Source organism: Poeciliopsis prolifica, unplaced genomic scaffold, assembly GCF_027474105.1.
Source record: "Poeciliopsis prolifica strain line A6 unplaced genomic scaffold, Auburn_PproV2 SCAFFOLD002, whole genome shotgun sequence".
Classification (NCBI taxonomy): Eukaryota; Metazoa; Chordata; class Actinopteri; order Cyprinodontiformes; family Poeciliidae; genus Poeciliopsis; species Poeciliopsis prolifica.
The window spans coordinates 14,385,535-14,401,576 of NW_026562377.1; the positions used below are offsets into that span (position 1 = coordinate 14,385,535).

Consider the following 16,042-nt stretch of genomic DNA (forward strand, 5'->3'; position numbering starts at 1 on the left):
GTGCATCAGTTTCAAATGCAAGACTTCAAAAACTTCCAAAAGTCTGACACTCACCCATCACTGATTCAGATCTCTACTCTGAAAAATGAAAACAGGTGGTCCAAGTTTTAAAAAAATGAGTTGGTAAGTTACAAGTAATCAAATTAAGTTCATCCAAGTGAATATATCAAGTCTATTAAGTTGTCATGTTAAGCGAGTGTAAAATAAAGTAAGTTTGACATCTGTAATTTGATCACATGTCATAAAATGAATTCAGTTTTTAAAAGTCGGAGCTCCATTCTGTTTTTTCAGTGTTAGGGTCTTTCGGATGAGAAGTGAAACATCTTGAAAAGGTAAAAAAAGGAATCCCAGTTCTGTCCTCCATTCAAGCGCTCAGTATCAATATGAACAGGATGAATTTATGCAAACTTAGATCACTTTCCAGCTGTAGTGAGGTGAAAGTATGATAGTTGGAAAAAATATATTTTTTAAAACTGTATGACCTGGATAAAAGGTTTTGGGTTTCTTTCACACATTGTCAGCTTTTCCTACAAATTTTCCATAGGATTGAGATCAGGGCTTTTTGTTGGACATGCCAAAACATGAACTTTGTAGAGCTTAGGTAGCCCTGGAACTAATTTAGTGGCATAATTGGGGTCATTGTCCCAAGGGAAGAGCCACTTATGCAAAGTTTAAACGTCCTGGGAGATATGTTGAGATGTTGTTTCAATATCAACACATAATATTCCTTTCCTGTTAGTACAGGTCTCAATTCACTTAAATGTGATACCTTTACACATCTGGAAATGATATCCAAGGATGGACCAGGATATCCACATATTTCTGATCACATATCTTGACTAATTTGTTTACATTTTTTCCTCAATATCACACAGAGAAGCAGGATGTTTCAGGTTTTGGCTTACAATCCACGCACATGTGCACCTCCATTTTACTGAAATGTTGTGAATTAACTTGTTGGAGGCCTTGATTCAGCTGTGACTTCATCACCTGAGTGTCTCCAACTTGTTGAAAAGTATTGTAAAAAATTGTCTCTCTCATCAATATGCCATTCAGCAATATTTGTCATTTTTACTGACCAAAGAGAAAATTTTTGTATAATTTTTCAGACATCATATTTTTATACAATGTGTGTAAACCTATTGTTTGAACTGAAAACCCTTTATTCTTTCATTCAGTTTCTAACAGAGAACATATTTGTGAGTTTATGCTTTTAAATTTGTATCTCCTTTCTTTTATCCATATTGGTTCAGGTTTCCTTCCAACCTACAGCTATGAAGCATCTGGTAAAAAGGTGTAACTCCAACAATTTCAACTGTCTACATGGTCTTCCTCCTATGTTGAGCAAAGTGAAACTCTCCTCCCGACTTCATATTGTTAGGCAAAAATGAAGAAAAAAAAATTAATTTTCTGAAAGTTGGTAAGTGCAAATTTATATTTCTATCCTATTGAAAACTTCACTACTATTTGTCCTCAGTAACTTGATGTTTACCTAACAACAACCCTAACCAAGCCTAAAAATGACCTGCGGATTCTTTTACCTCGACTGAAACTAAAATAACCTCACACCTCAGACCAAACCATTACTGCTTATAATAAAAATGTCAATCTGAAAATTTAGAGCTGGACTTTGGCCCCAGTCATGCCAGTCAGTGATTGATCGGTAGCTAATGTTACCAGAAAAGGCATAAAGAGGCGACATAAACAAGCCCACACTCTTTTCAGCACGCTCACTGTGGCTGAAACATCACTCCTTGCGGTTACAGTGGTGTTTGAACACATATTTCCAGAGTAAGGGCGTTTTCAACAGTCATGGGTGTTTTTGACACCTCTTGCTGTTGCAGCTCTGTTTGTTTCCTTCTGGTATATTTTCTGACTCTAGCAACTCTTATGAAAAAATGTAATTTATTCAGTTACTTGTTCTGAGTCAACTTATTTTAAGTGACACATCATATCCCCCCCCCCCTCCCTATCTCAAAACGAGAAGTGGTGCTTGAGTTCATTAAGCGTGAATCCACAGAAAAGGCTGGGCCTTCTCTCGGTGCTGGTAATATAGGTCAAGTATTTTGCACAGTTAATAGCATCATTTATTAGACTAAAATTTTAATTCTGTTCGTTATACAGATGAAACGCAGAGAATGACTTATGGGTTAAAAATCCCTCTGTAGATTCAATGTTTAAAATAATTATTTTTTCTGAAATAGAGAGCTCTGCTGTTCAATATATTTAACTGCTTGTTTTGGGGTTTTTTAAATTTAGAGTAATTTTGCATTTTTTTACATGTTTTTTTTATTTAATCAAAGAATCATATTACAAGAGTTACAGTTTACTTTTTTTTTAAATATGTTCAACTACAAGTGATTTGTTTATATCTCATTGTCTCTTTGTGGAGCTTACAGAATGCCTCATATGTTAGCTGTGAGCCTGATCTGTGTTAACATTTACGATAAAAGCAGTTTTTGACTCTGTTCTGTTGAAAGCTTTTATTTTGTGACCTGAAAGCAGCAAAGTAACAACCACAGCTGTGCGACGAAGCTAAATGAAACCCTTTATCTAGGGAGGGGCACCTTTCCATCTGATGGGAGTTCCTGTTTTTCTCTTGCACCTTCTGAGAAATACCAAGTGAAAGACAAAAAAAAAAAAAATGTCCCTTTAAATTAGATGCTCCTGGAGTCCAATGAATGCAAGTGAACAGTCTTGCCACATATCCTTCAAAATATTGAGTCATGTTTCAGTTTTTTTGCAAAACATACAACTGTTTGAGGGGGTGGCAGATATTTTGAAAGACCCTTTCCCGCAAAAGCTATTGGAGGTCAGACTAAGATAAATATCTGATACTCAGTAAGAGTTTCCTCTATGCATTGCGTACAGTGAATTTTTGTATGAAAATTCACTGTACGCAATGTCATATTGCTGTAGTTAAAAAAAATAACATTATGTCTGAAGGATTTTCATTTTTAATTTGTTGTTTCTTTCGACAATGATGATGGCACAGGACGATGGTAATCTCTCTGTTGCATGTGCAAGTGCATCTATGCGTGTGTGCGTGTGTGTGTGTGTGTGTGTGTGTGTGTGTGTGTGTGTGTGTGTGTGTGTGTGTGCGTGTGGGTGTGTGTGTGTGTGTGTGTGTGTGTGTGTGTGTGTGTGTGTGTGTGTGTGTGTGTGTGTGTGTGTGTGTGTGGGTGGGGTATGCAACTTTACTCACACAGGCTTATTTCCCCATCAAAAATGAGCTGCAAAAAACTGTTGATTCTCACACACACTGAGCATCAACAACATCAGCAGCCAGAGTAAGTACTCTCCATGCTTTTACATCAAGAAATACATTTTAGAAATACCTGCAAAAAAAGTAAAATATACATTAAATTTAAACAAAAGGATCAGATATTACATATTTTTTAATTATAAGATTTTTTTTTGTTCTAGGAATTAGTTAATTAATCTTCAATTTAAACTTGTTTTTTTATTTCAGTTTTTGTTCAAATTAAAATAAAATTTACCTACATCTAATTTTCAAAAAGATGATTTGTCGCATAAAATATATTCTAATTTATGAATTTTTTCACAGTTCGCACGAAAAGCGTCTTATAAAGAAAAAGATGAACAAAAAATTCAGTGTAGTTTTTGACAATTTGACAATAATTTATCAGAGCATGCTGCTGCAAAGAAAAACATTTTCCAATATTCTTGATGAAAGCAGCTGCTCTGTTTCCTCCATGTGTTGATTTAAATGCCCTCGTTGCTCACGCATCCTGTGTTAACCGCTGAAAGGTGGAGATTGTAGCGCACATGGTAGGCATTTAAAGGATGCCTTTTAAAGAACTTCAAGCCCCTCACTGAAACATGCATCGCACAGGACGAGGGGGCTTCTATTTTTTGCTTTAACTCCTGTGTGAAATGAGGTTGATCTTACTTCTTCTTTTCTCCCTCTCAGGTGTGTGTTGTGTGCGGACGACGCCTGGCTCTGCTGGTTAGAGGTTGCCGATAGCCTGTTTGATCACAGGAGTTTTCTGTGCAGCTCTTGCCAGCTTGGTGGTTCAGCCTCAGTTTTCATCTCTGGTTTGTCACAATGGACGTCTTCTCCTACCTCCCCTCCCCGTCCTCCTGCCCCCATGTGTACCACCTACCAGCTTACCCCAGCAACAGCTCTGTGCCAAACGAAGTCAATACAGCCACTGGGACCAACCAGGTGATCCTAAGGCACTACAACCACACAGGCCGCCTGCAGAACAGGACGACCTCAGCCACCCAGGCCCCCATCAGCATCTCCATGTCCCTTTTCCTCTTTTTCAGCGTGTTTATAGTCCTGGAGAACTTCCTGGTGCTGGTGGCCGTCATCTCCCGCATCCGCCACAGCCGGCGCTGGGTTTACGTCTGCATTGCTAACATCACCCTGAGCGATCTGCTCACTGGTGCAGCCTATGTGGTCAACATCTGCCTGTCCGGCAACCAGACCTTCCGCCTCACCCCGGCCCTGTGGCTCTTCAGGGAGGGCATGCTGTTCGTGGCCTTGGCAGCCTCCATCTTCAGCCTGCTGCTGATTGCAGTGGAGCGCTACACCACCATGATAAAACCTCTGCACCAGAAGTCAACCAGGAAGACCTATCGGATCTACGGCCTGGCAGTACTCTGTTGGATTTTGGCACTGGGGATCGGTTTCCTCCCCTTGCTGGGCTGGAACTGCGTCTGCAGCCTGGATGGTTGCTCCACTCTCCTCCCTCTCTACTCCAAGAGCTACATCTTCTTCTCCCTCATCATCTTCTTCCTCATCCTGCTGACTATTGGAGTGCTTTACGGTGCCATCTACTGCCACGTACACAAAAGTGCTCAGCTGGGCCCTCAACGCAACCGCAGACATTCCCTGGCTCTGCTGAAAACTGTGATCACCATCGTGGGGGTCTTCTTGGTCTGCTGGGGGCCGCTCTTCATGCTTTTGCTGGTGGATTTCTTCTGCACCTCCCGCCAGTGCACCTTGCTGTTCAGCGCCGATTTCTGCATCTCCTTGGCCGTCTTGAACTCGGGCCTCAACCCCGTCATCTACGCATTGGGCAGCAGCGACATGAGGAAGGCCATGGCCGAGCTACTGTGCTGCTGCTGCTTGAGGGCCGGCCTCTGTCGCCCCGACAAGTTCATTTCCAAGGAGACCAGCAGCACCTCGGAGAACAGGAGGGACAGTCTGAGGAACAGCTTCAGCAAGGCCAGGAGTCTGAGCGTGGCCTCCCCACCTTCGACCCCAAGCAAGCCTCGCAGAAAGTGCAGGCTGAGCACCACAACCAGCTGCCTGTCAGTTTCAAGTGGTTAAACCACAACGTGTTCCCCTCCCAAGCAAGCAAGAATGGTGTGCACTGTTACATGTCTAACCGTTTCCTCTGACTCTTGGTTTGACTGTTCACATCAAGGACAATAAGATGTTTTAAGGGGAATTCAGCTTTAAGTATGCAAGGGGAATGGTTTACTGAATGGTCTACTGGAGGAAAACTCGTTGAATTGGATCATTTGGATGACATTTAATGTGTATTTGTGTATTTTCGATCCAGAAAATGTGACGTGTGAAACTGATGCAAATATAAATAAAATTTATTTTGTGTTAAACATATCTTGGAGTAGTAAAACCCCTACATTCCTCTAGAGGGAGACACTTTATTAAAGGAGTCATTCAGATTAATACTAAAATAATAATCAACGTAAAATGAATCAACAGAAATTGCACCAGATCAGAAATTTATCTTATTTTGTCAAAAAAACAAAACAATTGTTTTTCTTCTGAACTAAGCTTTAAACAGACTCGTCCCATGCTGTTTGGCACTTCCTGCATTTTTGACAGGATGACTGATGGAGGTTTCAGCTCAGGGCCCGGTCTGCAGCCCTAAGGGTACTAACAGCCAGAGCTAATTGATAAATTCATTATGACTGTCTGGCAAGCCAGAGAGATAAGATGTAGCGAATAGCCTGCACATTCGAGTACACACGGCCAACTGTACCACATGTCCACTGCCGAGCACTGGAACAACTTGTTTTGTCTTGACTTTGCAGTAACTATTTTTTACAAAAGCAAAACCATGACTTTCTCACAATTCATTTCACAGCGGCAGAGCAGTCACAAGGACCAATCTCACGGCTTGAGGGGAACTAAAAGCAGTGCTTGTTAGTCGAACATCTAAATCTTTCCGCTTTCATTGTAATGTGTTTGCTTGATTTTCTGAAGCATTAACTTTCACTCTGAGGCAGTGAGTCATTCCTCACTTCATATCTGCAGAGAAAAACATTTCACTTGTTTAGTTTTAGTCTTCCATGACACTGAGGATTTATGGCTAATGAGTGAACTCAAGATACTAATGTTTTAATCGACTCAGATTATATTGACTAGAATTCTCTTGAGTTTTTGAGCCTTTCGTGTGTTACTTGGTTCAGATCAACTCCTCATGGTCATCAACTAAGTACCATGTTTTAAAAAAAATTATTTGAATTAATTTTTATGAATTGGTATGGAAATGACCCTTACTGCAGCTGGTAGTGGTATGAAAAACTCCACGTGAGTACACAAGAAGCTCTGCAATTAAAGACTTCAGGTTAGCTGCTGTGATAGAACAAAATCACAGATCGAACAAAAAGACTCGAACAAGAAGCCAATAACCTTTCTGGGATTGATGAATGAGCTTTGATCCGAGGGGTGCTCCTTCAAGTGCTTGTTAGTGTGAGGATCCAAACAAATGAGGCTGAGTAAGCTATCAAAGATTTCCTGTTCTGCCTGGGCGGCAAATCACGGAAAACAAAACTCAGGAGGAAAATGGGGAAGTAAGAGGGACAAAATCAGTTCAGGGATCAAAAAACCTGGACATCATTGGTTTGCTGGATGTTAACACTTGTTAAAAGACCAGATGAACCACTTCCCCTTCTTAAACTGAATGACGTACCTTAACAGATTGAGATCAGGATGACTAATTATGATGGTGATTATTGAAGTTGACTATCATAAATAAATTTGTGGTTAATGAATCATGGTCACAAATTCACAATCCAAGTTAAACACGGTGTCCAGCATGTTAAATGTCTCTTCACAAATTAGCAGATTGTTGCTGTAAATGCCTGGAACGTCCCTGCGGACCAGAATGCTCGTCTTATTCCCCTCCCGACAAGTTAGCGCCAGGCCCATTAGCCTCAACAGGAAGAGCGCTCTTTCTGAGAGCAGGTTTAAAAGCTCAAACATGATTCTGGGATTTTATGTTTACTGTCTAATAGCAACATGTTTTTTTTCTGTACCAAATAACACTCTGGCGTTTCATTAATTTGCCATTCTAGAAAGATAGTGAGCATCCAGTGGCTCATGAATGATTTCTGAGACTGGTAATGCCTACAAAATATATGAAATATCTTATTATTGAGCTCAGTTTATGTGACTACATATATTTTCTTCACGTCTAACATTCTATAGGCTCTGAAAAATTTGATTTCCAAAAGCTATGACATGAAAAAACACTTCAAGATGTTGCAATAATTAACTGCAGCTTCCTCGACATGAACACTGTGTTGCAATGCATTCTTATTTGATGAGAATGCTTTGGTATCATTCAACCTCAAGAACTTGAGGTTTGAAAGGCCACAGTCACAGCTAATCTCTCGATTAGCTGTTTTCTAATCGAGAGAGCTTGGTAGCTTAGTTTTGAGATGGGTTTCTATGTGTGTTGCATTTAAATATTTTATTTTAAAAAATTGCAGAAGTTGGAATATGAATATCACAGAAAAATAAGATAGGATGTATTGATAAATTTATTTCAACATCTTGTTGAATGTATGACAAAAACACTGACATGCTTTATAGCTTCAAGAGAAAATGGGAGAGAAATTGTAAAACTTGTTTAAAAACAGATGTTGAGCAACAGTTTTGCACAAACTCTGAGCCAAACTGGACATCATTGGTTTGCTGGATGCAACAAGCAGTGAACACAGCTTGTTAGAAAAAAATATTTAAGTGGCTTAAGGTCACTGTTGTTATCTTTTTAGAAGCTATCAATAAAGCACAATCGAGTGCTATACTACTAAACCTGTGTTGATCTCAAAGCCCAAAGCATTTTTTTTTTCAGATTTCACAACCACATTTTTCTCAATTTACATGCATACTTCAGATACTAAAACATTAGCTCCATATTGCCCCATTTTTACTCTTAAAGTGCAGACCTCAAGGTTTGTGCAGGTCATTGCTTGTCTTAAATCTTAAGTTGAAAGTCAAAATAGACCAAAGCAACAGTTTGTATCTTTAATGTCAATGATGATGTCAAAATTGCTCCACACTCATTCCAATCTATCAATCTTGAGATCAAATGGCTTGTGCAAGATGTATGGGCTTGTCAGTGTCAGTAAAGAAAATGAAATAACAATTACACCAAACAGTATTTTGCCCTGAAACACAGACTGATGTCTAAACCGTCCAAAAGCAGGTATTTTATTTAGGACTGGCTTGCTCTGAATTCATCTTTATTTCAGGCGGAGAAAGCAAACGCATCTCTGTCTGGATGTGTGCATTTGTGCCGTCACTGTTAAATATGAGGGATAAGCTTCCTTCATCCCTTGGGCCTGGCGCAGCTCCAGATCTGCTGCCTGATGAAAAAACAACAGTAAATTCCTGCCTTTATTAGCTCAAGACTCGGAGACATTTGTTGCATCACATTTGAGGTGTCAGAGGTTGATCCAGGGCCCTCGTTGTTGCTTTCTGTCTCCCTTTCTCTCTCCTTACAACAACAAGGCCCGCTCTTTGCTCAAAATGAGGTACGATGGGTAAAATGGTTGCGTGCAGACATGGCTATGCCCTCAATAATTATCTCGCTGCCTCTGCCTCCAGGTGTTGCGCAGACAGCTAATGATGGGCTGTCTGAGAGCAGGAGAAGGCAGTGGGTGAGGCAACGAGCGCCGTAGAGGGCGACAATTTAGTGGTACATAGGAAAATGTAAAAAGAGATAAGAAACATACATTTATGTGTGGCTTAGCTTATTTTAAAATTAGTCAGTGTTTGTCATGAAGCAGCGTTTTCACATTTTAAATTGACTTCATGTTTTTTTTTTTATTATGTCCAATAAAAAGACAAATTTGTTTTGTGGAATAAAAATTTGTCATTGGTCTGAACTTGTTTTAATGTAAAAATATAATAGATAAATGGGAATACATGAGGAGGCTTATTTATTTATTTATTTATTTATTTTACAAATGACTAATTGCTTTTGATCTTATGTCCTAAATTTTTCTCACCCAAAATTTCAATCTTTTTGTTTTTCCAACTTTTGTATGTTTTTCAAAAATACAAATGGAAAGTAATTACCGGTTGACATGAGTAGGTTTGTGCACAGTGATGACAGCAGGAAAATGAGATTCAGTCCTGGACTCGCATTGGAAATAAAGACAGGACTGTCCAGTTAAACATCTGTGACTGAATAAGAGCTTATGCAATGAACACCTGCTTGAGTTATATTTATTATACATCTGTAGTTATAAACACGAATCGCTGTCACCACACATGTCTTCATATATGGAGGTACGTCAAGAAAGCTGATGACGTGATCCAGTCAAAATGGTCTGGCTCTGCTTTTAGACCAGACCAGACTAACCTCATCTGAATGCATGTAAAGGCCTGGTCTGATTAGAAGAAATGTCAGTGGCTAAATGTAACTAGGTCACTCACACAGTAAAATCAGCTATTTTGAGGAGAAAAACTGTATGGTGTTTTGTTTTGACACAAGTGTTTCCAGTGCCGTGCTGCTTGATTGCAGTGGAAAGACTGATCACAAACCACTGGAGCTCCTTGAAGGAAGAACGTCAAGTTTCCAAAGTGGCTGAAACTAATCCTGCAGCTTTATAGATTGGGTTTGTATACTGTCATGTCAAGCGACCTGACTATAAGAACAGAAAATTACCAAGAGGAATGGCTTAAACAGTATGTATAAACTTTAGGGTACGTGAACTGTGAGTGACACCGACACTTGATTAAAGACATGCAGCTCATCATGCTGACAGAAAGAAAAAGAAAACCTCCCACAATGTGATAAACGACAGAAATTACAAGAATGCCTTGACTCAGATGAGTCGTTTCTCAACGAGAGAAGGATTATCATTCCTTTTGCACTTGCACACACCTGCAACGTGGAGCAAGAGACACCTCATAAAAGACTGCATAATTCACCATATGGCAGTCAGTTTATCTGAAAGGTCCAATCAGGATGATAAATAATACAATAGTGTTCCATTTAACTAACGCACTAAAACGTGTCCAGCATATATCTATTTATCTTGACAGAATATGTCTTATTGTCCAACAAGATTTGTCCAAATGAGTATGAAGTTATTGCAGTATCCAGCTATAACTTCTGCCAGATACCTTTATCTGCTGGAGAGGTAAACATGTCCAATGCAGTTCTAGTTTTTGGTGTGAGGCCTAACTTTAAAGAAAACTTGTTCTCCTGCTTCATAAATTCAGTGCTTTGTTTTGAACGTCATTAAACTTAATAACTAGGGTTTCAGCTTCTCGCCGTCTGGCTCTCTCCCACAATAACAGCTTTCTGACCACAGCATGCAGGATCGGTCAAATGACAAAGAAAGAAAAATATAAGTATAGCCTGACTTGTATTGTGTACGTCAGCGTTAAGAGTGAAGTATCCTCTAGTTTAGTTTACGGTATTTCCAATCTTGGAATCTTTGCTGCATGCCGTATCTCTTTTGCGATTGTTTGTTTTTCCAGGCACATAATGCCAACTTCTGCTGTATACATCAACAACAATTTAAGCGAAATTAGGTTGTTTCTACTTTATGCCGTTAACAACCATTCTTAAGAGCACTGGACTGATAAGAAGCTCATCTAAAAACCTCAGCAGACGTTGCTAATTGCTGCTGGCTAGTCTGAAGGAGCTGAGTGCGGGAGAGGTAGGAGGATGGGTGCTCAGTGATGTGTAAACTCAGTTGGAGTCTGCAGCTCCAAGGAGAAACTTTGTAAATACATGGCACGAGTTTAAGCCACATGTGAGAGCTGTTGATGTGTTTTCGGACATATCTACAAAATTGCTTTGATGGATGTTTTGGAGTTTAGGAAAATTGGAATAGTATATTTGTAAGGTGGCATTCGTTCTTCTACAAGTAAGAATAAGGGCAGATATGGTGCAGATCATTTTAAAAAGTAATTCAATTTGAAACTTTGGACTTCATTTAGACATCCCTAGAGGATCCCCAGAGATCTGGGCACATTCATGCAAAGAATGGATTCCCACAACCAAGCTGATGTACCCAAACACAAACTGCCAGATGTGCACTGAGCCGGTCGTCCAGTATCTGGTATTTTTCATTCACGCAGAGCATGAGTTCATCCATTGGCAACATGAGGAAGCTCTTCTTTCTTCTCAAAGGAAAAACTCCCCCAAGAACACATCCTGGTTACTTGGCTAGCTTTCAGCGTCCCATTCCACATTCAAACGTTAATGATAGCTGCAAATATGCAGTGTTATGGTTACAGTTGCACCCTGTCAATCATGATCTGTTTGTTTTATCCAGGACAAGAAGAAGAAGAAGAAGAAATTTGCATGTAACCTTTTTCATGCCCCTCAAGTCAAGAATCTGCCATTATTTCTGAATTTTCTCCAGGATGATGTCTTCTTGTCTGTTATGGTTTTAAATTATGCCTTTTCTCTGTAGTAGATAAAGACAGACCAAAAGATTCAGTAAATGTAAAGCAGAGTGGAAAAAGGATAAATAAAACATGGCGCAGCACAAACAACTATGCAAAACTGAATTCTTCAGTTATTTTATAATTGAGCGTGGGATGCCCCTTTCACCTTGACTCGATTATATTTTCTTTCCTCTCCAATATAACTTAGAAAAAGGGTCAGTGTGGGAAGATTTTTTTTCTGATGCCAGTTCGAACACATGTGTAGGAGGCAGTTCTTTCAAAATCTACAGCGGCCCAGAGAACAGCTGTTTCCTCTTTATCAGATTTCAGATAGCACACAGCGGATACACGGGAGAACCGCCAGAGGTTATGAGATATAAAACGACAGAGGCAGCCAGACTGTCAACTTAAATTCTCTTATTAAACATTTGTTTTGTTTCTAATGAATAAATAACATGTTCCAGTCAAAACAATGAAAAAAGACACCGCACTTTCTTTGCGCTTACATTTTGAGGTAAAATACAATTACCAATAACAACACGAGTTTTCTCCTGAGGCTTGGACGCTAGCCATCTGCTCCGACTTTGTTGTCAACCTTGGGAATAAACGTGAGAGTTTTTCCTCTCTCCTCTTTTCTTAATCCTCTCTCTCATTCTTGTTGTGCTCTGGACTGAGAATTGTGACCACTTAACTAATTGTGTGGTGAAAGATGTTCCGAGGGTGATTATTAGGGTTCGGTTGCAGAAAGTTTCCAAAGCGATGAGACGGGTTTTTCTGTAAGAGGAGCACTCCGGGCGACTGTTAAAAACAAGAATCCACAGCCATCCCAGCAGCTGCCCGAGGCTTACGTGTTCTCATAATAACACACTGGTTTCAAGCAGTTGGTGGTTATAAAACTGGAGTACAAATAACTTTTCCAACTTATTTTTTCTTGTATTTTGTGCAGAACCCAGGAGCCAGAAAACCCAACCTTTTTCTTCAACTCAACCAAGTTGTTTCCTGAATGCAACAAGTTTTTAATGCCTGTCAACAAGCCAATCCTGAGTGATTTGTAACCTCTCCATCCTCACACAAAAAAGCAAAACATAAAAATTGACAGAGTTTTACAGCATCCTTTCTCGCTTCATGGAGAGTACATTTAGTCATGGTTTTCTATGATTTTATTGGTTGGAAAGGACAAGCTGGATGATCAACTCCTGAAGAAATAAATATTATAAATCAAATATAAATATTTGTTTTGGCAAGTCAAGAGCTTTATTGACATCTTGGCCAATTAGACATTGAGCTTAGAAAGATGAAACAGATGAATAAAGCTTTACACTAAATATTCAAAAGAGCCTATTACATTTTTTTTAATTCAATGGAGCTAATATTGTGCAAATGTGGCAACTCTGTAGGATTTGTAATGCTCAGTTGCTGTGAATCAATATGATATTTATATAGTAGAAGTAAAAAGTATTTGTCTCAAAACTAAAAATTAAAACTCTGTTATTTGTGTGGGTTTAGAACATGTCTCAAATCTACAACTCTACATATGAAGCCAATAAAGAGTAGTTTTCATTACCGCCAGCTGAGTAATAAATCCTGACCCAACGTCGCACATTTTCACCCCGCACTTCAAAGCGCCGTCGCTCTCCTCCTCTCAGGGCTGAGATCGGTCTTGAGAGGATTTGGACCAGCAGGTTCTGAGGTTCTCGCTTCTCTCCATGAGGCCCGAGGAGTGGAAGGAGCTGCAGCTTTGTAAAACAGATGTTCCCGCTCAGCTCTAAACCAAATTACGCAGCGAGCTCGGAGCCACAGGCCACAACCACATGGATGCTGATTGAACGGCAAAGAGGGGGCAAGAAAAGCAGATCCGGCTCAATAAAGCGGCCACATCACGAAATCTGGTCAGCCTTTGAGACGTGAAGATGAAAGGGGTATTGACATCACTATGGAGACTAAAAGGAGAGCTGGAGGCTCTGGCCTTGGTACCCCACTGCAGTTTTGTTGTCAATGTCGATGCATTAAAAATGTGACAAATGTGTCTCAAAAATAAAGAGGAACCTCACAATTCTGATGCTGCTGAGTTTAATTTCCTAGATTTGCAGGGAAAATTACATCTTGTCACCAAATTCTACAGTAAGAAGAAATAAAATGTTATTTTATGGTGAGGAAGCATCACTTTGAAATGTATTTTGGGTCTAATACTGTTGAGCTGATCGTCGTCTGCCTTGAGAATAAGTACTAACAAAACATTTCACCATCTCTCAATTCTGTTATATCAAATATCAAGTTGCATTAATATATGTGGCTTAAAATATTCTCAGAAAGGTGCAAATAAAATTCCTTTTACTTTATTTAATTTTCATTAAATAGTTTTAGTACATTTTGGACGACTGGCTTTGTATTTCCTTCTGCATCAAATCACTGTTAGAGGTTGAGGTTGCATGTGCCGTCAAATAAGTTTTAGTGGAAAACCGGAAGAATTTAGCTTTAATGTAAGGTTTCTGTGAGGTCTTGATACTTGAGATTCAACAAAGGTTTTCTTTAAGAAGACCTGGCTAACTTGGTTTCACATCTGTTGACTATTTATGATTTATTAAATTTGCATGCATGCATGCATTGTGCATTGTACTGTGGCTTTTTTCCTCATAAGCCTAGAAGGGACATAAGTTGGAGCTTGTACCAAAGATTGATCAAAATATGTTAAACAGTAGTTTATCTTGAATAAATGTGGTCTGGATAGAGTTGATTTCCATTCTATCAATTGTAAACATTCATCCTATCATCGTAGATATTTTTCTGCACAGATTATTTTCTGCTGATCTAAAGTGACCATTCTTTGGCTTTAGCAGGAAAATCTAAAACAAACATGCTATGAGAAATTGGTCAAAATATTCAGTTAAAATACATAGAAAGTGCACAAACACTGCTGTTCAATATTTTGCCAGCACTACAGTGTAAATACAGATTGTTCTAGAAATTTAACAATGGAAGAATAAAAATTGTTGCTTATTTTTATTTTTGTGAAGATAAGTTATTTTCTTTCTGGTACCAATTTTCAAAGATTAAAGAAAATATTTCTCAGACTTATTCAAACTTTATCACTTTGAATTATTACTGACTAGACCTGGAATGAAAACATGGCTAGACTTTAAACTAAATCATGCATCAAATTGTTGAACACTGTCGAAAGAGTCGTGACATTTCGAATAATGGACGTTATGCACCATTGTCTAAAGCGTTTTGTTAGACTGAACACTTCCATAAATCACAGCTAACTTGTCAGTCGTACCACCTGGTCTGAACAAAACTCTACAAAAAAAAAAAAAAAAAAAACTTTTACAGTCCCTGTCACAAACAGCGAAGCTACTCGATTACAGAAGATTCATCAAGCTCCATAAAGAGCTTCCATTTTCCTCTGGGCATAAAATGCACCAGGAAGCTCGCTTCCTTTAGTGACCACGGGAATCTGAAGAGTCGGCAGGAATCAGCTTTGCACACATTCCCCATCAGTGCAAATGGGAACTGCTGGGTGACATCGATTACTCAAGCATAGCAGACATTTCACTGGGATTACTTCACATTGAGCATCAGTCTCAGTGGAAAGAGTGAAAAATAAAGATGAAAGCTGTGCAAAACAACAAGCTGTGTGAGTTTGACAACAAACAAGGACAGACCTGTAAGTGAAGATAGCTAAATGTGAATCAGTCATGTTTAGTTCAGAAGGTGCAGACTGCTGATTGACAAGTTCAAGAGCTTGACTGTGATTTTCATGGCTGACTCAAAGCGAGCCTTCAGTCTGTTCGGGAAAGGGTGCGGCACCTTAACCCAACTGAAACACTGAACCTGGGTTGGGTTTACCTGCTGCATGCAGGACGTGTCCTCCAAGTTTGTGAGCTCCACTCCTGTTCCTGCTGAACTGAGCCAGTTTTCAGGTAAAACACTGATACCAGTTCAGTAGGCACAGGAGGGCACAGCCCAGCACTCTTTCACAGGGCAAATCTCAGCGTCCGACATTCTGCAGAAGTCAGATCAAACAGCACATCTAGAACAACAGGGTTGATCACAAAGGTGATGCACAATAAACCCCCTGAAACAGACAAAAGGATTTAATTAAAAAAAAAAAAGTGTTGTTTTTTGGGGTTTTTTTGGCTTTTACACAGGTCCGAGTATTATAGTTTGCTAAAAGCAATCCCACATCTATGCTTGAATACCAAACAGTTTTAAAATACAGTGAAACAACACAACGTTCCAAAAGCATTGCACAAAAGCAACCAATTATTTGATTTGTTTTTCATTTAGACTGTAGCACATTTAGAAAGACCTTTAGTTAATTGTGTGCAAACAAAACTTACAGAAAAAAAATATTCTCATGCTTCATGAACTTAGTATTTGTTTCGAACGCTCTAAGACACA

General features: G+C 39.3%; 1 protein-coding gene across 1 annotated transcript; it reads left to right on the forward strand.

The window, feature by feature from the left end:
* The first annotated feature begins 3,264 nt into the window (after positions 1-3,264).
* On the forward strand, positions 3,265-5,555 carry s1pr4 (sphingosine-1-phosphate receptor 4). The gene is made up of 2 exons (XM_055054703.1): positions 3,265-3,290; positions 3,935-5,555. Exon 2 carries the CDS (start codon positions 4,070-4,072, stop codon positions 5,300-5,302), a length of 1,233 nt encoding a protein of 410 aa, XP_054910678.1. The 5' UTR covers positions 3,265-3,290; positions 3,935-4,069; the 3' UTR covers positions 5,303-5,555.
* Positions 5,556-16,042: the final 10,487 nt, after the last annotated feature.

Excerpts from the sequence above, each read along its gene's own strand:
- s1pr4 (XM_055054703.1), top strand. The coding sequence starts at position 4,070 with ATGGACGTCTTCTCCTACCTCCCCTCCCCGTCCTCCTGCCCCCATGTG.